Source organism: Neofelis nebulosa, chromosome 14, assembly GCF_028018385.1.
Source record: "Neofelis nebulosa isolate mNeoNeb1 chromosome 14, mNeoNeb1.pri, whole genome shotgun sequence".
NCBI classification, from domain to species: Eukaryota; Metazoa; Chordata; class Mammalia; order Carnivora; family Felidae; genus Neofelis; species Neofelis nebulosa.
The window spans coordinates 78928662-78953701 of NC_080795.1; the positions used below are offsets into that span (position 1 = coordinate 78928662).

Genomic DNA, 25040 nt, shown 5'->3' on the forward strand with positions numbered 1-25040 from the left:
ATGGCGGTCATCAGGCCACAGGAGGGACCCCTGGGGACTCACAGACAAGGTGCTCAAGCCATTTTCAGCCCCAGCCTGGGGATCAGTCAGGAAGCAGAGCCTTCACTCCAGGAGCACATAGTGGGTACTCATCCACAGCCATTGAACGCACGGGTGTGAGTGGCTCCTTTCTCCTCCAGGCTGCCCCCCCTACCGGTGAGTCCGTCAACCACATCAACACCCTCTTTGGGCTCAGTGTCATCCTGCAACTGGGCTGGCATCCTGCAGATTCCTTTGCAGGCTGACAGGGTGGAGTCAGGCCGCACCAGACCCTTCCTAGCTGGTTGCTTCTTCACCACCTGCCAGCACCCCCTGCCCACCCCTTACAAAGACCCTCTTGAGTTCTTAGCTGCAATATCCCCAAGCCCGAGGCTGCCTGTCCCTCCTTCCTCCAGTGAAGGACCGGGTCCCCTCCGCAGACCTGCACGCGGCATCCCAGCCTCTCCGGGTGCCACCCCCAGCCAGCCCCAGCAGCCTTCTCCATCCCCAGACAGAGGGAGGTGGGTTTTTCCTCCCAGCCTTCTCTATTCCCTTGCTTAATTATGCCTGGGACTTTGCCACCCTGTGCCATGTGCAGGGACTCAAAGGGAGCATGCCTCAGGAGAGCAAGGAGACGTCAAACATCACTTTTCAAAACCATCAACACAAGTACAGTTACCATGGCGACAAGGCTGGTCCCAGGGAGACTCATGCAATAATCCACAATGAACCGTTTTTTTTTCCCCCATAGACACAATTTCTTCACTTTGCACCTGAGGTGGTTTCCTGATCTCCGAAAGGCTCAGACCCTACAGGAAGTGTCGCAATTGGGGTCCAAAGGGGAGGCCTGGCAGGCCCAGACTCTCCCTCATGAGCCTTCCAACTGGAATACCCTGGAAATCATCTTTAAGGCAGTGATTCCTTTAAGGAGGGGCCACCTCTGCAGGCTTGTCTCCAGCTGGAGGGGCTCAGGGTAGGTCTGAGGGAGAGAGACCCAGAGGACGGAGACCAGGAGAGGTGGTCCTGGGAGAGGCAGACACTGGGGTGCTGTGATGTGGGCGGCCACCACCTGGGCAAGCCCTGAATCTCCTCGGCAGGTGGGGACAGCCGCTGTGGCCAGGCAGGTCCTTGCAGCCCACAACCCATCTCACGGCCTATCTCCCAGGCAGGTGCTTTGCAACCTGCATAGCTCCTCTGACCCACAAGTCGTCATCTGTGAAACGGGGCACATGTGCAGCTCCCTCAGGGACAGCATCAGCACTGGCAGCCCGGCACCTGCCACGCGGGATGCGCTCAAGCTCCGCCCCTTCTGCTCCTTGGCTCGCTGCCCCAGCTCCTATCTTTCCCCACATATATAGGATACGCTGCAGCTTTCTAAGTCATATACGCTCAACACCGAGCGCTCCCACAAAGCAACCACTGAAATGCGGATGTGTGTGGGCTCTCAGCGGCTACACGGCCTGGAGCAGCCACAGGAGGACCCCGTCCTGAGAGCAAAGGGGACAAGCAGGTGCACGCCTCGGGCCGCAGTGCTGCCGAGAGCAGAGGTCATCCTGGAAAAGCTTATTTTCTCGAGAGCCTTTCATGGACAGAGGAGGGAAAGGCTTCCCCGCGGCTGCCACGATGATGAGCCTCCTTGCTGAGTGTTTTAGTCTCTGGGAGAAGCCACAAGAGCTCCGTGCACCAGCCACAGCCTGCAGCTGGCTGGGTCTCCACTGTCCTCCCTCCGAACGGCCTCTCTTAGACCCGGGTCCCCCCAGTGTGCTTCAGTCTCTGGGACCCATTCAGGCCGACATCCTCGGCAATGCTCCCTGGGATTCCTCAGTCCACCGCCACCTGACCTGCTCTCCTCCCGACCACCGGCTCTCTGGGCACCAGAGACCCAACCTTACCCCAGGAGAGGGCTGGCCCTCCCCACCCCCCCGCCACCGCCCAGCTGTCTGGACAAATCTGGAAGTGAGCCACCCTGCAGACCCGTGTGGAGGGGCTAAGTCAGGAGCGAGAGCAGGTGGGCAGTGCAGGTCTGGCCAAAGGGCACCTGCAGCCCCCAGGGGCCGCTGCTACTTACTGGCATCCTGGGGTGCGGTGTGAACAGGGGCGTCTGAAAAGGAAAGCACAGAAATGAGAAAGATGTGACTTGCTTTTAACCACCTGCCTCTAAGAGACTTGACCACGTGGGAGAACGCAGCCCCAGCATTTCCTTTAGTGATGATTCGTGTTGACGGGTACAATCACATATTTCTTTCAAGTCCCCGAGGGGTGATCAAGGCAGGGCAGAAAAGCACTGTGGTTAGATGGGGGACCCGGAGTCACACCCCCACTTAAAACTTTGTGACCATCTGTCAGCTTCCATTCCCACATCAGTAAAGTGGGGATGAAACCTTCTCTGTTCAGGGTGCCCTGGGCTGAGATGGAGAATCCTTGTGAGTAATCGGACCCTGGGACATCGCCCCCGACCCCCAGAGTCTGTCACCAGCAGCATCCCCTGGGCATGACGTGTGTGAGAAGAAACCAGGGGAGGCGCCCTCTGGCCACTCCTTATCCGGGCACATAGAGCCACGTGGCCCTCCAGCCCCACCCCATGTCCATGCTGCCATTAGCGCTTCACAGATGCCATGGCTTCTCCAGCCACAGGGCATTTGCACCTGCTGTCCTTTGGGAACACACTCGCATCCTCCCTTTATCCGGTTGACCACAGCCCATCCTTGGGGCTGTTTTCAACGTCTCGTCTTCCAAGACCCCCTTTCCCCTCCACCAAATATAAATTAGGTCCCCTTGTTACTCTCCCTAACTGCACCCTGTTCTTTCCCCTGCTGGCATTTCCTATAATTTGTGGTATACGTGTTTCAGGGCCACCAGGGGACTAGAGTCTGTCTCGCCCACCAGGCTGAAGCTCTGTGGGGTCCAAACACCACCAGTGCCTGGCTCACAGCAGGTGCTCAGAAAAATAAGTGAGTGGGCAAAAGAACATCACAGATTCTAGTCTGAAAACACAATGAAGTCAAAATAGAAGGATAAAAGCAAGTTTCCTAACCTTAGCCTCTATGTCCCCAAATACCAATCTCTTCTCCAGAAGAAACCACCGTTTCCCAGTGTAGCAAGTTTTTCTAAGTACTTTTACACAATTATGAATGTATAAAAATGCACGACTTTGCACACGAATTCTACAAATATCAACAGCAAACACGTGGTTATTGGTCCTTGTATATACGTGTAAAGCCACATATTCCCTACAGTAATGAAGAGATCAATCATCTGTTCTCCCTGCAGTGTGGATAAGAAACTGGGAGGCAGACAGGCAAACTGCTTCACGGAACTCCCACAGCCAGTGAGTGCGCCTCAGGAAGTGGCCCCACCGACTGGGCCCCCCAGCCCATGCTGGGTTTTCCACCACATCTCTGTTGCGTGCCAGTATCTTCTCAAGGCCACATACATTGTGTGTGTGCGCGTGTGTGCACATGCATGTGTGTGTGTATTTTTATAAACTAGGACTCCAGGATATGGATATCCTATGGTTTACTTCATTTTCTGCCACGTTAAGTTGCCTATAATACTTCATTATAAGTAAAACTACAATGTACATCCCTGTACACGTTTTTTCAAATACACACAGTGCAAACACTTCTCTGGGACAGATGCCTGGAAGTGGCATTTCTAAGCTACAAGCACACACTTTACGATACGTTAATACTGAGTAACTCCTCAAGCAAGTGTTACCAGTCTGCCCTCACACAACACAATAGTGCTCATTTCCCTGCATGCCTGCCAACATCAGATGTTTCCAGTATCACACAAAAGTTTTATATGACCATTTGCGGTTCTAAATATAATTCTGAGATTCTTCTAACACCCTTATGGAATGGCTGAGTCTCATTCCGACAGGCATGCATGTGGGGGGAGACTGAACAGGGGAGTAATGATTTAACAAACACAAACGACACAGACTATGATTTTCTGTCATCCTGCAGATGGGATTTCCGGGTGTTCAGGCTCTCATCTCCTGGCCTCCATACTTAGACAGTTCCCTACTTTGGGAATCGAGCAACTGGCCAACCCTGAAGCCATGTTCAACTTCCCCAAAATCAACTGATCAAAGCACAAACTACTAAGGCTGGGAAGAAACATTAAGATGGAAAAAAAAAAAAACAACCCAAAATATGCTCCCATATTCATATGGCAGTTATTTTTAATTTAGTGTTTATTATGTACCAGAAACTATACTACATACCCTGTATTAATTCAGTTAGTTTTCACTAGAAATGTACTATAGCTGGGTATAGTAGTTTTTTGTAACAGATGAGAAGGTGAGGTCTTTGAAGTTAAACAATATACCTAAGATCAGTGCTGGTTGATGGCACATAAGGGACTCAGGAACTCAAGCCCACTATTTCCTGGCTCCAAAGCCCATGCTCTTACTCAACACCAATCACGATGCCTGCCCTCATACCTGCATGGGGTGGAATCATGAGTCATGGTTATATATCCATGTGCAGTCTTACTCTGGACAAAGTCTCCCCCTGCTTGTCTCTGGACCTCAACTTCCCCGTATGTAACAGGTGGGTATATATTCTGTGTCTAACCAGTGTTCTGCTAAATAGTAACCGTGCTTGCTGCACAAAAGCAATAAATCAGTAAGTACAAGGTGGTTCTTAGAGATGCTTATGTATTTCTGGATCACAAGACCTAGGAACAGGCAATCTCTATTAAAAAGATGTCTATAACTAAGTGAAGAGTGGGGGAGGGGGGCTGCCTTAGGGATTCAAAGAAGGAGAGGATGAGAAGCAGTGTAACCTACCGTTCCAGGCAACCCAGGGGGGCCGGCAGGACCAACTTCACCCTGGATGAGAAAAAAAAAAAAGAAAAGAAATGACCATTTATCCTCGAGCGAACTCTGCTTATCCTGGGACACCTTTCCCCAGGCAACAGAATCACACACGCAGTATCTACCATGAAAGACAGACTCCAAATTAGAGACTATTTCAGACATACGAAAACCTTATGTTTTGAGAATTATCCAGGCCACTCTGGGCAGCTGTCGATCACTCCTATCACTCGATGCTATTCCAGTGTGAATGCGGAGATAAAGTGATCCACTGACCATCTTCTTGCTGATGGCAGGCTGCTTCCTGCCACCACAACCCACGAGACAGCAAACATCCCCACTGTGCGCCCTTGGGCACAAAGACATGTGCCCCCTACAGACTCCACGGGCCCTGTCCCAGCCCGTGTGGAGGGGATGGGCTCTTCGCAGGGGGCTGAGGGGACACATTTACATCCCTGTAAACAGCACAGGTCTGGGAGTTAAGCCTCTAGAGCTTTAAACCTCAATCTACAACTTTATACATCATTTTACCTCTTTGGGCTTATTTACCTCTTTGCGATATACTGATAATACTACATTCAGCTCATATCATATGGAGGCTGACTGAGATCATCTTCTACAGGGGCCCCGTAGGGAGGAAATCCACACATTTGACCTGAGGGGAGAGGGGCACAGGGCAGCACCATGTAGGAGGGACTACAGACAGCACACGGTCCCCAAAGCCTGTCACTCCACGTGTGTCACATGATGCCTGGACTTGGATGTCTGTGCCCACACGTGTTCCGAGTGGCCCAGGGTCAGGACTGTGGCAGGCTTTCCATGTGTGGTTAGTGAACACAGGAATGAATAAAGCTGGCTTAGACAGGGACAAGGCCACTCTTAGCAAACAGTAATAATACGGTAAACATAGTTACGTTGTTTCTGTCTTATTTCCATGGTTATATGGTATTTAACTCCAGTTACCAGGTTATGTTTATACATGTTTTAACTTTTAAAAAAAATTTTTTAATGTTTATTTATGTTTTGAGACAGAGAGAGAGAGAGAGAGAGAGAGAACAAGCTGGGGAGGGGCAGAGAGAGGGAGACACAGAATCCGAAGCAGGCTCCGGGCTCTGAGCTGTCAGCACAGAGCCTGATGTGGGGCTCGAACTCACGAGCCATGAGATCATGACCTGAGCCAAAGTCAGACGCTTAACGACTGAGCCACCCAGGCACCCCTTAACTCATTTAATCTCCATAGAAACGCCTATAATGCAGACACTTTGGTATGCCCATTTCATTCATAAATAAGGATAATGACACATAACATTCATGCACCTGCTTGAAGTCATACCCAGCACATGGCTGAGCCTGGTTTTAAGCTCAGAACCCAAGTAGCATTGCCTTCGCTGAAGTTCCAGAAGTTGTTTTGTTTTTAAAGGAAAACATTTTCTTGGTGCTATTTGCATTACATGATTTGACCCAGTTATTCTCCTGACACTGACTTCCTGATGCTCCAGAAGCAATCTCATTTAACCCAGTGTACCCCACAGAAAAAGTCCAAATAATCAGAAGTTGAGTGTTTCCCAGTGATAAAGGAAATTTTCAATGTTTCATTTGTGTGGGCCCCGGGCTCCCAAGGAAGCTACACTTTAACATTTACCAACATGAAAATGACTCAGAATACCTTCAGAGCATGGGCTCTATTTCTTCCCCAGCACATATTATACATCTGCTTTGTTAAAAAATAACAATAACCAGAAAAAAGCATTCCAAACATAAAGGTAGGAAAAACAATAAACCCCCCTGGTTCCGGTAAGATTAAAGTCATACAGCTTTGCACATACTAAAACCACAAGAGAAAGTCTGTAACTCCCTGGAACGTCCTTTGTCATGACAACTTGTAACCCTTTTTGTAAAGTCATCTATAACCCTGCAGCACGTCTGTCCCCTAGAGCACTCTCTTCTTGGTGAAGATCATGTGTCCAGGCCGCTGTCCTAACTTGGGCTTGAATAAAACTGTTTTCCTCTTTAAAATTTTAAAAAATGGTTTGTTCGTTTTATGTCGACACTAGGGAATGTGTGGGTGTGTATTATTGAGGAGAGGACTGGAGGAGAAACGTGTCTCCAACCCAGAGGACCTAAAGACTGCCTTTCGGGTACAGCCAGCCCCTCCCCAGTGCTGTGTGGGGGGGAGAAGGTGAGGAGGAAGGAACAGCAGGTGGCCAGGGAAGACCCCTGTGGCCCCTCTTCGTGGCTGCAGAAAGACCTGAGCGCCAGAGTTAACTAGACGGGTGGGTTCTGATCCCAGCTCCTGCAGGAAAACGTGAAGCCCTCGGCAGCCCTTGCTGAGAAAGGAGATGATTGTACCCACTTTCCAGATGCCATGGGGTTTAAACGCACGTCGTGGATGGTGGCCAGGAACGGACTGGCAAGCAGAGGCAGTGACGTGCAAGAAACAGTCGGATGGGGACAGTGTCACTTTAATGTCTTGTTTTGGATTTTCAACCAGAATTATCATCGCCACCTATTTCTCTGAAGAAAAAGAGAGGCCAGATTTTCTGGACGTGTGAATGTGATTCTGCCATGGGCCTGACTGTTCTGCGAAAGCAATAAAAGGAGCTTTATGGTCTCACTGAGTCCTTTGCATCCTGGAAATGAGTTTCACAAATGAAAACTGCGATTCTGGAAAAACTGACAGCACGATGCCCTGCCCGTTTCTAGATGGCAGGCCTGTTTAGAGTACAGCTCTCAGCCTCCAGCCCAAGAGGGAAGTGGGTGGGAGGACCCTCTGGTAGCCAAGAAAGGACAGGCGGACCGAGAACGGGAAACAGGAGGGGACACGGTGGGGGGACCACTGTGCGGGAGAAGGGGGGGACACAAGCCCCCGTGGGTGTCGCTCAGGCGCCCACGGGCCAGGCCGTCCAGAGGCTCTGCCCTGCAAGGAGCCAGGACGCTGATCCGACCGGCTGCCGGGGCTTGGGGATTGACAGCAACATGCTCTGTTCGCGCACCCCTGGGAGAGCGATGTGGCCACTTTGCAGTGCCTCAGCTTCCTCATCTGGGCAGCTGTTGGTAACACGACCCCCGTCGGGTTGTCCCGATCGAGTCCACGGCACCTCACTTCACACACAGGACAGGAGTCACGCTTCCCAGCAGCCCTCCCCTCCGAGGAAGGGTTAGCGGAGCGTGTCCAGCCAGCACGCCGAGGCACAGAGAGGTCAGACAAGGCGCCACCAGGTTGCAAGCCAGACACCGCTTTGTCTCGGAGACGCGCCCTCTCCACCACAGGGCAGGCACCACACACATGCTCACGAGGAAGGCTGGGCGACTCGGGTCACTGAGGACCAGGAGGCCAGCAGCAGCTCCTACCTTTTTGCCTGGGTCACCTTTCAGGCCTGGGAGGCCCAGCTCCCCTTTCTCGCCCTGTGGTGAAAGATGAAACTGGGAAACACCAGATCTCAGCACCTGCCTTTTCCCCATAAGAGCAAGCGGACCTTGGGCAAAATCCCTTTTTTCTTGACCCGCTCTTGCCTTGGAAGTAAACGCCAAGGTGAGGCCCAACTTGGGCGGCTGGCTGTCATTAGGGGCGAGGCACCTGTCATGACGTCCCGCCCTGTTCCCATCAATTCCATCTGAAGATGGTCCACCCTTTGCGGATAGATCTCTCAGTCCCTGTCCCTTTGCCACAGGTGACACACCAGAGAAGCTTGGTCCCCTACCTTCTCTCTTCCATAAACCTGGGGAAACACCCCCAAGCCCCAGCCAAGACCACCCACTGCTCCAGGGACTGAACTCCAGAGGGGGCGGCTTTGCAGGGGCACAGGAGAGGTTCGTCACTTACCTGCTCTCCTTTCTGTCCCCGCACGCCTGGAAATCCTGGAGCACCAGGGACACCTGCCTCTCCCTGTGGAAAAAACATGGCACCCCTGTTCACTCAATGCTCATTGAGGCTCCCCTGTGCGCCAGGCCATGCACGAGATGGTGCTCTCCCCTCGCTGCTCTCCTGTCCCCAAAGACTGTGGCTCAGTGGGGACGACACGGAAAGCAGAGTGGTTCTAGAGAATCTGCTCGCTGGGGTGTCTCCAAGCTTTTTCTCACTTCAGCCCATTTCATCACCAGGAACCCATTACACCTGTCTGGGTGTTTCCTCCTCCTCCTTGTCCTTTAGGACTCTGACACAATGACACCTCCTTGTCATCTTTCCCGACATTCCCCAAGTGTGAGTGAGGGGCCTCCCTCCTGCCTTCCCACCCACACCTGCATATCACCACTCACTGCACCTGGTCATTGCTCTTGGTTGATGGCTGTGAGCCCAACACAGTGATGGATGCATAGGACATGCTGATAATCATTGGGTAAATAAATGAATGCGTGAGATGAAGGAAGTGAGCCCCCAGAGGGAACTGATACAAGCCTAGGGCATCACAATGAGAGAATGCATTGACTGAAGAATGGAATGAATGAATGAATGAGAAAGAAAGAAGGGAAGAAAGAGAAGAAAAACAAGAAAGAGAAGGAAAAAGAAAGAAAGAATGAAAGAAAGAAAGAAAGAAAGAAAGAAAGAAAGAAAGAAAGAAAAAAGAAAGGGAAGGAAGGGAAGAAAAGGAAGAAAGAGAAGGAAAAAGAAAGAAAGAAAGAAAGAAAAGGAAGGAAGGGAAGGAAGGGATGAAAAGGAAGAAAGTGAAAAAAGAAAGGAAGGAAGGAAGAAGAAAGAAAGAAAGAAAGAAAGAAAGAAAGAAAGAAAGAAAGAAAAGGAAAGGAAGAAAGGAAGGGAAGGGAAGGAAGGAAGGAATGAAGGAAAGAAGGAAGGAAGAAAAAAAAGAAAGGAAGGAAGGAAGGAAGAAAGGAGGAAGGGAAGGAAAGGTAGGAAGGAAGGAAAGAAGGAAGGAAGAAAGAAAGGAAGGAAGGAAGGAGGAAGGGAAGGAAAGAGAAGGAAAGGAAAGGAAGGAAGGAAAGAAGGAAGGAAGCAAAAAAGAAAGAGAAAGGAAGGAAGGGAAGGAAGGAAGGAAAGAAGGAAGGAGGAAAGAAGAAAGAGAAAGAAAGAAAGAAAAGAAAGAAAAGAAAGAAAAGAAAGAAAGAAAGAAAGAAAGAAAGAAAGAAAGAAAGAAAGAAAGAAAGAAAAAAAAACAGACCTTGTCTCCAGGTCGGCCTGCCAGGCCCTGCTCCCCAACTTCACCCTGGAGACAGAATAACAGACACACCGTCACGTCCCACAGACATTTGCAGAGATGGTGGTCATTCCCCCGCTGGCCCCACACGTTCACAGCAGCATCTCTGGATTCTCAGGCACGCACATAGCAGGGTTACGGCCCGCGCTCTATGCAGCCGCGCAGGCTGTGGAAACCCAAGCGCCCGGCCTCTCCGGAGGGAGGCCTTCCACACTCCCTCATAACGTCTTTCACTTCCCCCAGAGAGAACCCCTGCTAGAATCTTGGATCGTCCCAACAGAGTTTACGCAGGTGAACCCATTCATCCTGAATCGAAAAGCCTACAATTCAGAACAATGAGGGGCCAAAATCAGGGACTCATAGGTCCGTCCAGCTCTGAGCTGTGCTAACTGTAGGGGAGCCCAGGCCCCATGCTGGGTCCAGCGATGAGGGAGAAGCCGTTGATGAACACGTCCATGCTCACCACTGTCTTATGGTTGCCATTCAGACAGGCAGCCCCAGGGTTGGAGGTGGGTCAGAGCTTTCTTTGCTAGCTCCCATGCTGGGTTACAATAAAACCAAGTCTTGGGTGAAATTCTGGTAAACCAGAAAGCAGCCCCCCAAACAGTTACACACTGGTTCCAGCAGATGGGATGACGTTTAGTCCTCAGCCATTAGGTTCCTAATTAGCATTTTGCAGTGGGTTGAAGAAGGAGCCACAGGCCCAGAGGGGACTGTTCCCTGATCCCAACGCATCCAGCTGCTGTGTTTCCCTATAAATCACTGACTCAAATCTGTGTGTGTGTGTGTGTGTGTGTGTGTGTGCTGGTGGGGAGGGACTGTAATTTCTAACCGACAATGCGTCTTGAGAACCACTCTGGACAATTTCTGACACCCATTATGCTATCGGCGTAGATTTCCATAAGGAAACGTGGTTTTCTGATAAGTGAACGGGCACATGAATGAATGAATGAGTGGATTTCCGTGCCCATCATGGTCTCCCCTGCAGCTACGCCAGACTCAGTTGGTAGGGAAGACCTCCACCATCCCCTCGTCTCAGAGAAGAGGGTAAGAGAAAGAAAAAAGTAACCCAAAACACTGTTCAGCATTAAACAACACAGCAATACCTGATGCGGAAGGTCTGGTGCCAGCAGGGGAACTCACACTGGAATCGGCACAGCGAAACTCTCCCCACGCTCCCATCCCCCGACTTCCCGGTGTTTACAGGCACCATCAGCGAGAACCGCGCTGCCCGAGATTGTGCAAATACCTGCCACTCAAACGTTCACTTTAAATCTACCAGGACGGCAACATCCTCGCTGTGGGAATTGCTTCTCACATGCTGAGGAAGGCACTGAGGGTCTGGGTTTGCTTACAAGACGTCTTCAAGGGCTTTGGAAGCGCTTCCTGAATCCGTGCCGTGAGCTCGAAGTCAAAGGCACAATGGACGGAGGACTGGGCAGCATCTTGAATTCTTGACGTGAACCCGAAAGGTCGATCCTGCAAGCCAGGGCCGTCCCCTGACAGACGCATGAGCCCGCCGTCCACCACTTATCCGTAATCTCCTCGGAAGATTTTAATCTTCGGTTGGCATTTTGTCAAAATAAAGTTAACAAGACCCCAGGCCAGATCCTCTCTGAGGCTACCCAGGACGTTGTAGAAAGTACGAAAACTGCACACATTCATAGTTTTGAACTTCCCAGAGAAGTGTTTTAAACATTTTGCACTAGAAATTGTGCAAAACCAACACGTGAGCTGGCGCAGTAGGCCTGGCTGTTTGAATCTTCCAGTCAGTCACCACGAGAAACCAAAAACACGCAGGCAGAGAGACCACAGAAGTCCCTGAAGGCGCCTCTCTGAGCTCATCCCAGCACTTCCCGTGATGTGATCGATGGCCACCTTCTGGGGACCCGTGTGCACAGGGGAGAGACTGCATCCGAAGCCCAGTGGACAGAGTGTGGGAATTCACACGTGTAAGCTCGGGAGGGCTCACCGATTTACAAAGTTGGGAAAACACAACACTGAAGTATGGTTCACAGCACACGATCTGCCAGGTCAAGCCAGCAAACCTGAGTGTTTTAAGTCCTTTCTGGAAAAGGGTAGAATTTCAGCCAAACACCGAAAGGTGTTTTTAAGACCATGACATTCACCCCACACAGCCACCTCGGGGCATGCATGGACACAATGCAGCACATGACTTATGATATTTCAGGGATTTGGGGAATCGTTGCAAGCACATTGTTTAAATGCAAATGTTGCTTCTTAAAGTACGAAGGAGTACCGTCTTGTGAGTGGTAACAGGACAGCTCACAGGGGCATGAGGGTGGAGTCCTTGGAGTCTGGAATCCAGACAACAGGAGGTTTCCTGGTGGACCTCGGGAGGTTCTGTCCACATCTGAGCACATGGGTATGCTTGACGTAGCCAGGTGCTTTCTAACCTGCTTTTTCTCCTCTGGCTTCTTTTGGTCTTCTAGAGAACGGCCACTTTATGAAAAAGCAAAGCAATGCCAGGGGCCCCGCATCTGGCCCAAGAACACCTTCCCCAGCCAGCAGGGTGATCGGGGTCCTGCCTTCCAGAGGGCAGCTGTAGAGTCCGGGCCACTCCTGTGTTCTTGCTGGGCTGAGGTGACCTCCATCCTCCATGCAGAAAACCCTTACTGAGCACCTGCCAAATGCCTGACCCTAGCTGGGAACGGGCGAGCAGAGGGGACAAAGACCCAGTCACAGTTGCTGCCCTCAACTAGCTCATAGCCCAGCGAAGTGCAGGTGGGAGGGGCAGGGGCAGTGCCCGGGGCAATCTCTTGTCTCTACAGACTCCCCTAGAGCCAAAGTACCTGCACCTGCACACCACACATGCACCCCACATACACACACTGACACATCTCTCTCTCTCTCTCTCTCTCTCTCTCTCTCACACACACACACACACACACACACACACACACACACACACACGCCACATGGTCTGTGCTCACTGCATTCAGAGCCCAGGCCAAATCTGAGATGTTGAGCTTTGGTCCTCGAGACAAAAGGAGACTCTAGCCCAAGAGGTGGGGCTCCAAGGGCCAGCCATCCAAACGCAGCACCTGGGGTCCCCATTCCCACAGGAGATGCCCTGTCCAAAGACACGGGAAGTGGCCTCTGCCTCCCCCACAGACCCCGACATGCAGGAACCATGGAGCAGGGGGTGAGGGTGGGAGGTGGGGACTGGATGCCACAGACCGCATCAGCCAGGAGTAGGGGCCAGGCTTTAGGGAGCTCTGGAGGGACACCAGAGCCCCGGGAGGAGGAGAGGGGGGAGGAGGGAGACAGACAGACAGACAGACAGACAGAGAGAAGCCCCTCTTGTTCCTCACTGCCAGGTGAGCTGGACAGTGATGAGTTCTTCTTAAGGCCACAGCTCTTCTTGAGACCCCTCAGCTACAGGTCCCCCTAGGAACCCACTTGGCCCTCCTCCCTCTGTCCTAGGTGTGGTGTGGTCATTCCCGCTGCCTGTGTCTGTCCCTGTGGGGCCCGAGCCCCGGGGGCCACCAGACCCCAACTGCCAGACCACTCACACCGTCAACTGTGGTTCACACACAGCCTAAACACCCCATTCCGAAGAGCCCACTGGCGGGGAGGAGGCGGGGTCCATACCCTGGGGCCGGGTTTTCCAGGCAGACCGTCTTCCCCTCTCTCTCCTGGCTGCCCCTGTAAGGAATGCAGAGAGAGGTTGGCAGGAGAGGGCCAGGCTCGGGGGACACACTCAGTGCTAGTCACCGTCTGGTTCAGGAGGAGAACCACTCGTACTGGGGTGGCAGCTTGTACAACCTCTCAGATTCCACATTCCAGGCCTCTGCTTTGGGTTTCTTTTTACAGAAACATAACTGGGTAGAAAACTGTGCTTTTCTCTCACTGAGAGACTTGGGAGCACGGAAGAGGTCACATGAGCGATTCTGAGACTGCAAGATCATCGTTTAGCCCTTTCCTCCGTCGTGAAAACCAAGGGAGACAGACGGAGAATATTTACGTTAAATACCCATGGAATGAAGTTAATGCATGCTTATTCTGTATTTGGTCAGGAAAAAGTGGAGGTTGTAAGGTACTTATTGAAAAGGATGAAGGATGCTCCCGTAATACCGAAAGGCTGCATTTTGCAGATGGTTACGGGCATACATGCTGAGCCTACGTGTGTTTGGTGGGAAGGAATCAAATTGGCTGGCACAAATATTCATGCTGTGCTCTTGTAACTGTTCACCTGCAGCGTGCGAACGGGGGACTTGCTTCCCAAATTTATGATATTAACCTCTGACTCTTTTCCTAATGTTCCTACCATGATGAGCCGCACCAGAATATTTTTAAAATTAAAGTCTCTTAGGTTACGAGTATCCCAACCTTGTCCCTCCCCACAAATACAGACGTATTCCGAACACTTTGTGGGAAAGCCCGAGGCTTCCACATGCTTCTGTCTGGCTCAGTCACCTAAGCAGAAGTGAAGGACTTTCCCACGTCTGACCTGGTGAACCCCAATATTCCTGAGTCCTGATCCAGGCCCCAAGCCATCGGTGTATTTTAGAATTTACCAGCAATCCAACATCCCTTTCCTCCTGCGTTTTGGGCCCCAAACTCCGGCCACCCCCGTGCACACCAACCTTGGGTCCTGGCAGGCCTGGGGCTCCCTTCTGCCCGTCCTTTCCAGGTGGGCCCTGGTCAAGAGTGAAAAAGAGCAAAATAAGACACATGTTTCGGGAGAATGCACCGAGTGGCTCTTGGCCAGCCGCTGGGGGCCACCCCGCCTCCTCAGGGGGGCTCTCTTGCCAGTGTGCCGCCGTCTCTGTGGGGCCAGGCTGGCCTACACTAGCCTGATGAGGGAGACGGCCCTCACCCTCTGGCCAGCATCCGGGGTCCGGCCACTCTGGACGTGCGTGGTGGGCGAGAGGGGGCCGATGGTCCTTCACTACCTCTGCTTTCTTCTTCCCTCTCTCTCTGGGAAATCTCCACCAACATGTCCCCCCTTCCCAGTCTCCCGGCCTGGCATTCACCAAGTCTGCCTTATGCTTTCTAAGGGCCACACTGAGGGGCTCTGTGTCCTCTCCTCCCTACAGGCTGCCTCTTCCCCCATCCTGTCCGACAGGACAGCTGGTGTTATAGGCACAGGGACAAAGAGTCCCAAGGGCTGAGGGGTGGACTCCAGGCCCCGCCCTGGTGATGGGGACACGTGGGCTTTTAACCCCTCGCTGCCTGGCTCCGCCTTCTGCTATTTAAGAGTTGTTTGCTCTTCTGATTTTCCTTGAGCCTTGAGTGGTGGGCCAGGTACACACACACCCCCATGACAGAGGGAAATCCTTTCCCCTCAAGATGACATTTTACATGTCATTACTTTGACAGCTGTAAGTGTTATTCAAAAATGATTATTATTCTAGGGAACCTGGTCATTATTCCACCAAGAGGTCTCCTGACACCCAAATTAAGATTCCCCTATTTCCTGGCATCTCTAGTCTGGGCTGGCAGCCTATTGGGAGGGCAGCCCCGCCTCCCCAGAGCAGGGCTCGCAGGAGTCAAGGCCCTTGGAAGGGCAGGAGGAGAGCTCACCTGGCCTCCGTGGAAGTATGAGCTCACTGAGGAGCAAACACTGAATCCACAAGTAGCACCCCAAACTCTCAGTGGCCACAACCTCCCCCCTCGACACCCTCCATGCCTTCAAATACTTTTTCCCCTGCCTACGACTCTCTCCCCTCCTCTGAACGTTCACACCAACACACATACTTTTTGACGAACCCATTAGATCAGGTGGGATTGTTAACATATTTGAGCTTTCAGGGGACACCGCCACGTGAGGAAAAAGTCCACTGGTGACGCTGCCATTAACTGTGTGTTCGTGAATGTTTGCCGGTCACACTGCAATGGAGCAGGTGTTCTAGGTGTGGATCAGTTCACCCCCGAGTGTGCATCACACCCCTGCATGGACGGCCCACATCGTAGGGGATTCAGCAGAGCTGAGAACACGGACATCCCAGCCATCACGGTCCCTGCTGCCTGGGGGACCTCCATCAACAGCCACCGACGGACCTGCCAAAGGTCCAAGGGGCACTGCCGCCGGGTGCTACGCGGTCTGATTCAGCTCCATCACCTTCGCTCTGTGTCCGGATCCCCTCCAGGGCTGTGGGTTCTGCTGGCTTCCCCACCCACCGGCCCACGAGAGAGAGAGAGAAAACTACTTGTAAGGAAATCCCTTTCAGTGGAGCTGAGGCGTCCCTGAGGGTCCTCTACGGGTCTATGAGGATGATCGTGCCGTCACAAGGTGTCACAGGCTCACAGGCCACACCTACCACGGGGCGCTGAGGAGCCCAGGGCCAGAACTAGGAGATACACCCAGCTTTAATGGCACGCCCGTTACAGGAGTGAAGATGTTAAGGTTTCTGAGCCCCATCCTCGGGGCTTAAAAGGCAGGAGGGAGCCTCCAGATACCCAGGATCTTCTGAGTTTGGGAGTGAGGAAGGGCAGTCAGGATGAGGACAGGAAGCGTTCAGCCACTGCCTTTATTTATGTTCCCCCCGGCATGTATCTCTTAGGGACAAGAAGTCACTTTAAACAGCCTTCAGGAGCTTCCAGGTAATGAGAAGAAAGGTGGTGGCCTGGGGAGAGGGAGCCCCAATCTGCACCCTGGCTGGGAGACCCTGGGGCCGCAATCCCAGGAGACTGAGTTCGTGGAAGGCACCACAGCAGGAAGGGGCCAGGGGAGGAAAGGGCACAGCAACTGGCCAGCAGACCTGGAGGCACCCAGCCATCCCAGCATAGACCAATGGAATCCAGGGAAGCGTGGGGCCAGGGACGACCCTGGGGAACTCACCGCCTGCCCGGGGTGCCCAGGTTTTCCTGGGAAGCCGATCTCTCCAGGTAAACCCTGAGAAGGGAACCACATGGGAATGGTTAGTCTGGCCTCTGTGGAGCATCAGAGCCTTTCCCCAGTGCCTCGCTCTGATAAGGATGCACAAGGCTGCCTAGACTTCAGGGCATCTGAGCATCCTTAGTGCGGGCCACTGTGAAACACACAATCGTCACACCGTGTCTGGTCTGCAGTCAGAAGCCACCACATTGGCTCTTACCAGGTGGGAGGGGTGGAAAGGCCTCGCTGGTTGCTGGGCTGGCCCCACCCCCACCCTCCGCCTACAGGGGCATTTTCCCTGCTGCACAGCAAGTGTGCGTGGGGAGCGTGTTGACCTGTGTCTACCCCAGCCCTCTGGCTGCCTCAGCACCAAATCACGAACTAGTAAAAGGCACCCGAATGGGTACCCCCACACTAACATACCTCCATCCATGTGTCTGTCTCTAGAAGCAGCCAACCAATGTGCTCCAAGAGCTCAAGAGGTATTTCTAGACTAATCTAAGGGTCTGAAAGCACAGAGGCTGGGGTCCTCCTTGTTTATGCCTTTGCTCTCCTCTTCGATGAAGGACAAACAGATGGCCACACATAAAGATGCTCCTGGTTCCCATGGGCCATGAACTCTGTACCTAAGCGCCCCTGTAGGGGAAAATCAAAGCCAGTCTTACCGGGGGGCCTCCGGGTCCAGGGGGACCGGGGACGCCAGGTGGTCCTGGAGGGCCCTGGAAAGAAAAAGTAAAATGTGGGTGACAATCTTGCATGGAGCAGTCTCCTGGTGACGATATCCTTTGAGAGGGGAGGAGGGAAGGGGACACAGTGACCAGCCGTCTTAGTAATGCTTTAGTTTTCAAACAAACAAAGAACAAAAGCAAAAAAGAAAAGGTCTGAAATAAAATTTGCAAAATGTTGACATCTGTTACATTTGGGGCGATGGGTATATAACTAGTATATTATCTATTCTATCTCAAGCACTTGAGCATTTAAAATAAACACATGAACGCACTTGCACGCTTCTATGTACACACGCAGTGGGTCAAGCATTACCGAAGACCTTAAGGGACGGTGGTTCCCGAGCATCAGTCAGCATGGCATCACCAAGGGTGGGTGACATGGGCCTCCTGTCCCAGCCCCTCCCCCCGATTCCGTAGGTCTGGGGTGGGGTACTCGTGAAAGCTCTCCCCACAATTCTCTGCAGACCAGTCTGGACACCCACTCTCCAGCTTCCATTCTCCATTCCCTCGCTGACACTTGGGACACCTGTGGCCAGGAGCAGACGCAGGGAGGGAAATGCTCCACAAGCAGAACAGAATCACAAGCCAGGGCTCCAGTCTGGATTAATTGCTCCCTCCTCCATGCTCAAGGCCAGTGTAACCGTGTCCGTCGGACTCACATGCCCTCTGAGGCACAGGCCCCTCTTGCTCCCTCTGCATCTCTCACAGGGACCACTGCAGGACGTGGCATACAGCAGGTGCTCAATAAATGCTTGAAGAAGTCTACTGAATTTAAGGGGCACTAAGAAGAGGGGCCTGTGCATCCAGGGAGAATGATGCCATACCGCCACTAGATGGCGATAAATACTAACAAATGGCAAGGGCTGCTGCTCCCGTGGACTGTTCCCTTTCCTGCCACTGGGGGCGCACGTGAGTCAGCAATGGGCACAGAAACGGAATTTTTGGTGCATCGGCACCTAGCTGTCCCTGTACCTGCTCAGTCGTGGTGTGCCTTTGCGGGTGGCATCTACTTTGGTTGGGAGATGTGTGCTTGGAGCAGACACAACTGAGGGGCCCAGCAGAGCGGGATGGTGGCCTGGGCAGGGTCCTCCCTGCAGGATGAGGGCCGGGGAAGAGCACGGAGAAGGCTTGTGGCCCCACCCCTACAGCCATTCAGACCCAACACCCGGCTGAGCCAATTCAGCTCCGCTCGCCTCTTGGCCAAGCGAGAGTCCTGCAGGTGACTGTCCCAGGACCACCCTCCAGAAGGCACGTTCCAGGTGACCCTGCTTCAGCATGACCTCTGGGGTTCTCACGCCCCCTCACCACCAGCACACAGCTTCTCTGAGGCCCCTCCTGACCTCGCGTAGCACCCGCCTCTGCTCGAAATCTGGACACGTTAGTCTTCTTCCCTCCTTACACACCAGGGGCAGTGATGGCCCCTGGAGCATTTCGTGCCCTTTCAAACATTCCAGAAAGTTCCAGAAAACTGGCCTCCTGATGAGCTCATTCCTCTGACCCTGTGTCCCCTTCCACCTTTGTGTCTTGCAAACACCCCTCAGGATGCTGCTGTCCCACAGAGTGTTGGAGCAAGAGGATTGTTCGTGATCTACTGGAAATTAAACCTCCTTATTTGACAATAATGAAAACTGAGACCCAGAGAGGGTAAGCACCCCTGCTAAAGCCACACAGCCATCATCTCCAGAGGATCCTTGACAGGCTGGCTGCTGCAAAGTCACCCAGAAAGCTTGTCATAAATAGAGTATGTGGGCCCCTTGTTTGGACTCTGAGACAGGTCTGGGCCAAGCCCAAGGGGACAGTGACTTTGGAAACACTCTCCCAGTAACCCTGAAGAGCTGCCATGTCTGGGAATCACACACTCCATGTTCACCGTAATGGTGAAAATACCAGAAGCACAAGGAGAGAAGCAGGGATCCATAGGAGGAGAAAGCAGAAAACGGAAGTGGAAGAAGGGCCTAGGGAGGGGCCACTCCCACTCGGTGTTCCCTCTGCCCTGCATTTTACACACTGTATCTCATTTCCATCCTCCAGGAATCCTACGAAGTGGGTCTGTTCCACCGTACTTTATACAGGAAGAACAGGACCTTGGGAGGGAAAGTGACAGGAGACAAAGCCGGCATTCAGATGTGAGGACCCTGGTTCCGTCATGCCTCCTCCCTGTACCCACCCCTGCAAAGTGTCTGCACAGCTTGGGGATGCGGGTCTGAGCCCTCGGTTCCAACCCCAGTCACCCCTTGGATGGTGTTCTCCTGAAAGACTGTGTGTGCGTTAAGTAGGACCAGAACTTTCCATACAGGCTCAACTGGGTCTGTTCCACCTCCTTTGTAGGGACCCACAGCACCTGGTTCACTGCTGTGCACACAGTAGGGGCTTAATAACAACCTGACTGAGGTTGCACACTCAGGTAAAAGAGCAAAATCCTACACAGTAATTAAACTCTATAGTAGCCACTTAGAGAGACAGAGAAGCCAGAAGCAGTGGGCATGGCTGACAGAGGGTCTGGGGACCCATTTCCAGCAGGGAAGGGGGTGGGCCACTGGCCCCAGCCTCCTCTCACTGACAAGGAGCATCTTGTGTGTACAGATGAGAAACACGTGGTGGGGAGAGGGGACAGCAGTCAGGACGGAATGCCAGCCAGCCAGCCGCTGGTGCCCCATGGACGCTGCTCGGAGGGCCTCACCGTGCCTTCAACAGCCATGCAGGGACACGCGGCTCTTCTCCGAGCTGCCGCCTGGCTTCGGCTCTAATGTCCACATTCTGGAAGGGTTGCGATCAGCCTCCTCCAGGGGCCCAGACACCTCACACAGAGCAGACGTCCATTCTGGCGGAAACTGAGATGGTTTTGGATACAGCCTCTGGCGAGCCACGGGGTCAGTGGGGCAGGAGCCGGGCCTGGGGAGGATCTGGGCATAGGCCAGGGATGGCCATTCATACCTTAATATATATGGCCCCATGGTCCCCATCTATTTCAAGTCCCTGCATTTGGGGTCCTGTTAATCCTTGAGGAAGCAAATGGAACCCGTACCTGCTAGCTCCCAGCCATACGGCAAGTTCCTTTCTTTAGAAGGTCCAGCACCCTGGTCTCTAAGGTGGGATCCTGAGGCCTACACTGCTCAAGATCAAACAAGGTAAGGCAAGACCAGGAGCCCAGCGCCACCCCATGGCTGGGAGTTTTATTACTATCTTGGCCTCCTGCCTGGGCACCAGCCCCAGTACAAAAGTCTGAGTCAGTGTGAATGGCTAGTCAGATGGTGGCAGGGCCCCTCGGGGAGAACAGGGTTGAGGTGTGGCAGTGGTCCCCATCTGGGCGTTAGCCGTGGAGACAGCAAGAACTGGTCTGACTTGGGGTATGTTTTGAAGGCAGAGTGGGCGAGATTTAACAACAGTTAGGGTGTGTGACGGGAAAAGGCAGTCGAGGACCCGACTGCGCTTGCCCAACACAGGCGGGTAGGTGTGGCGCCACTGCCCAGATGGGGAGCACTGGGGAGGAGCACAGCGGAGGAGAAGGCGGCCTCGGTAGTTCTTTAGGAGGATGTTAGGTGTGTGAGGCTGGGCAGCACCCCAGTGGAGCCTCCGTGCAGCAGGGACCCAGGGGAGTCTTGTGGGGGTGCCGAGATGTGTGCATGGTCTGTGCCGGGAGGGTGGACAGAACCGGGGCCCTGCATGAGATCCCGCGAGAGGCGGCGGATGGAACCCTCCGGTTCTTTCAGGACATGGAAAGACGAGGAGGTAACAGGCAGGCCCAGACCCAGCAGCCGGACTGCAGGAGGAGAACAAGGTGTGAGCTGCCAGAAAGCGGAAGGAGACCATCATCTGGGAGGTGGAAGTGACCTCTCCTTGGCCAGCTGTCAGGCAGCCCTGGCCCGGACAGGAGCTGGGTCGGTGGCGAGTCGAGAGGAACGCGGACGCGCATGAACTCAGGAGACAGGGAGTCGTGTGAGGAAGTCGACCTGACGGTGACTCAGGAAGGGCCGCTCGGAAAACCACTACTCATGTCCCTTCTTCGGGGAACCATGGGAGGTGTCTTAGACCCGCACAGGGTTTCTGACCGAGGGCAGAACTTCCAGTCTGCTATTTGTTTTAGTCTTCACTGGAGCGCCTGGGTGGCCCGGTCGGTTGAGCCTCCGCCTTCGGCTCAGGTCACGATCTCACGGTCCGTGGGTTCGAGCCCCGCGGCAGGCTCTGCGCTGACGGCTCGGAGCCTGGAGCCCGCTTCCGATTCTGTGTCTCCCTCTCTCCCTGCCCCTCCTCCACTCGCACTCTGTCTCTGTCTCTCAAAAATAAATAAATATTTAAAAACTTTTTTTAAATGTTGTATTTATTTATTTTGAGAGCAAGAGAGAGCGCACACTAGCAGAGGAAGGGCAGAGAGAGAGGGAGAGAGAGGATCCCAAGCAGGCTCCAGGCTCAGTGCAGAGCCCAATACAGGGCTCAAACCTACGAACCACGAGATCATGACCTGAGCTGAAATCCAAGAGTCGGAGGCTCAACCGACTGAGCCACCCAGGGGCTCCTCCTGTCTGCTATTTCAGCATTTGAATTAAAGACCATAAGTTACGTTATTTTAAACTGAAACTCTCTGACTATTAATACCTTTACTAATGGTAGCCATGATGGTATACAGAGATTAAAAAATAGGGTTTGGGTCTAGGATGGGCCGGGCTGAATGCTAGGTTGCCTCACACTCCCTCTGTGGCCTAAGGCAAACACACTTCGCCTCAGTGCCTCAGTCTCCACGGCTGTAGCAGAAAGGCTGCAAGCACCCCCGCCCCTCCCTGCCCCGCCACCTGCCACGTACATGAACGAGGGTGCGCGAGCTAGCCCGGCACACTGGGGGCCTTCCCAGGCATTGCTTCACTCTCTTCTCCTTTTGTCATTAATAAAAATATACAAATAACCAGTTAATCTAATTGTTCCTGAGAGTAACAAGTCAGCCAACAGACTTAAATGTGAACAACACAATAATGACTGTTTTAATTGTTACCAACGAGAGTGACTAAGGAGCCACTACTGATAAAACGCACCAATCCGCCTAATTATTATTAATGAAACAACATTTGAGCCTTCGAATACGATGGTGATTAAGCAGCTAATTAACGTGCGTGGTAATTGCGATGATGACGCAAACATAACCAATTAGTCTAATTATCATTAATAAAGGAGTGGGAAGTAGTTCTTCTCAATAACCACCTAGTTCCCATTGGTACAGCTTGATGGAGTTGGATGGGATCTGAAGATGTGTGAAGATTCCTTGCATGAATTAGCACAACAATCACCCTACTTGAGTGATTTGTTTTGGGGGGGGTTGTTCATAATTTGAGAGTCCTCCCCTCAGGATGGGGCCACCCGGGGCAAAGCCATAATGACTACCTACCGCAGCAGATTTCTGTGTACAGGCCAAGGCCCACAGCATCCCCGGTCCTCTGTGGGGTCAGCCCCGCTCCTGGCTACCAGTTCAGGGGACATCTGTCCATCCTCACTGCCACCCCACGCAACACTGCCTTTGCAAACACCAACCAGACGAGACAAAGACTTCCGTTTTTCCTAAACGGCTGCCAGGATACGGGAGCCACCACCTATGATGTCAGGAATGTGTATATTTATTCTAAAACATTCCAGCAGGTGGAATTTTTCATCCTGAAAAAGAGGCACCAAAAGCATCTTACGGGATGCCAGCCACCCTGGGGCCTCGCTTACTCTGAGGCTGCACTTCCGGCTCATCCCATTCTCCACAGAGCCTTAAACTCTGAGCTCAGTTTCCTTAGATTTTAAATGAGATCCACCTTCTTTCCTCACATGTAGTTGTAAGGAATAGTCGCAATTCTATACAAACGGTAAAGAGAGCGTCTGACAAAAGCAGGAAGAAACAGACTTTATCTCCCTTCCTTCTTCCCATCAGAGCCAAAAACTCTACAACAGAATCAATGCGGATTTTCCAGATCAGCATAGGAGCCACCTCTGGGCCCTGAGAGAGGCTGACGGCCTCCCCTTTCTCCCAGAATTCGGGTCCCTCTACCTGGAGGGCCTCTCTGCCCCACTAACCCGTGGTTCCTCTGGGTGCGCACAGTGGCTACCTAGATGTCACATCCCCTTCTGATTTACAGAACTGCATCTGGCACACAGTGGGTACTTCATACCCATCGAACGGAGGACTCCGCTGAATGAGGAGGAACCTTGGCCGTTGGTGGAGAGGGAGGGCTGAATTAGGGGACACAGCCAGAGGCCCACCACGGCAACGCTGCCTCCTGGTTTGGGCGTGGTTGGCTGGGACACAGCTTAGTGTCCATCGGGTGGCGATCTGGTCAATGGTGCCAGGTGATCCCTCTCAAGGCTCCACACTATGTGGTTCTGCACCACTGAGATCCCTGAATAGATCAGAGCGCCCTACTTCCGGGGAAACGTCTGCTGTGGAAAGCAGGATTGTTTTTATGTGAATGGCATCCAGCTCCATACCTGGCCATTCAGTAAACATTCGACGAATGAAACGGATTTCAAAATTAAAAGCGAAAGAAACAAATCTATTTTCTGAGGTAGCAAAAAAGAAAAAAAAAAGAAAGAAAGTTGTAGGTAGGGGAAAAAATTGTAGCTTCAAGGAATTTGATGGTGCAGCACGTACAGCCAATATTTGAAATACACAAGCTTTGCTCACTGGAAAGGAAGGTAATAAAACAAATACAAAAAGCACTCTATTTTTCACTATTAACATCAAAATGCCACAGCGAATGCAGAATCTTTAGAAGACCATGAATTATGATTGATTTTACATTCCCTTATGGCGTGCCATATCTGGCCCGAATGGGAGGTGCTAAAATGAAGTGTGAGAAGGCGTGCAAGGCACCCATCACTCATCAGGACACTTTACACGTCAGCGAGCAGTGAAAGCTGGTTTCGGACGCGCAGTGGGCACCTTCTCCAGCGTGGATGCCTGACAGATGGAGGGAGAGGTCCAGTAACAGGTGGGCACTAAAACCCACTGCTTTCCTGCGGCTCACGGAGGAGCCAGAGGGAGGCTGACTGACTCCGCACGCGCCCTGCTCGCTGCCACCACGGCCAGGAGAACAGAGACAGCGTCCCCACCTGGTGCTCTCAGGGGACCACAAGTGACTGCACATGTGTGGGGGTGGGGAGCTGGAGAAAGCATAGGGCCAGAGGTTGTCCCACCAGAGAGGAGTCCGAAAGACCGAAGGAGTTAGGGGGGCGAGGAGGAGGAGGGGTCATCCAGGGAGTGAGACAGCACAGCAGAGTGTGAAGGGGGCCCTGACCCATCACTTTACAGATGGGTAAACTGAGGCCCGCAGAGGGGGAAGGAGCTGGCCAATGTTACAGTGTGTCGGAAGTCAGACACAAACCAGAGCTCGGGTTTGTGGCCTCCTGGAGTAGCGTGCCATTTGGGTTGTCCTGGTCTCTTGGCTGAGCCCCTTCCGATTCTGAATTCACGGTCCAGCCACCCCCCCTGCTCAGTACCGGGAGCTCCAGCC

The 25040-nt window shown here is 52.8% G+C and overlaps 1 protein-coding gene across 4 annotated transcripts in view; it reads right to left on the minus strand.

The window, feature by feature from the left end:
* The window catches only part of COL22A1 (collagen type XXII alpha 1 chain), a 258118-nt gene that overhangs the window by 95746 nt on the left and 137332 nt on the right, over window positions 1–25040 (minus strand). For all 4 annotated transcript variants that reach the window (XM_058699180.1, XM_058699178.1, XM_058699179.1 and 1 more), the window contains exons 24-32: window positions 17500–17553; window positions 16799–16852; window positions 14601–14654; window positions 13606–13659; window positions 9955–9999; window positions 8664–8726; window positions 8192–8245; window positions 4814–4855; window positions 2087–2119 (exon numbers count right to left, since the gene is read on the minus strand). In XM_058699180.1, coding sequence (XP_058555163.1) covers window positions 2087–2119; window positions 4814–4855; window positions 8192–8245; window positions 8664–8726; window positions 9955–9999; window positions 13606–13659; window positions 14601–14654; window positions 16799–16852; window positions 17500–17553 — 453 coding nt within the window. The remainder of the gene's footprint in view (window positions 1–2086; window positions 2120–4813; window positions 4856–8191; window positions 8246–8663; window positions 8727–9954; window positions 10000–13605; window positions 13660–14600; window positions 14655–16798; window positions 16853–17499; window positions 17554–25040) is intronic.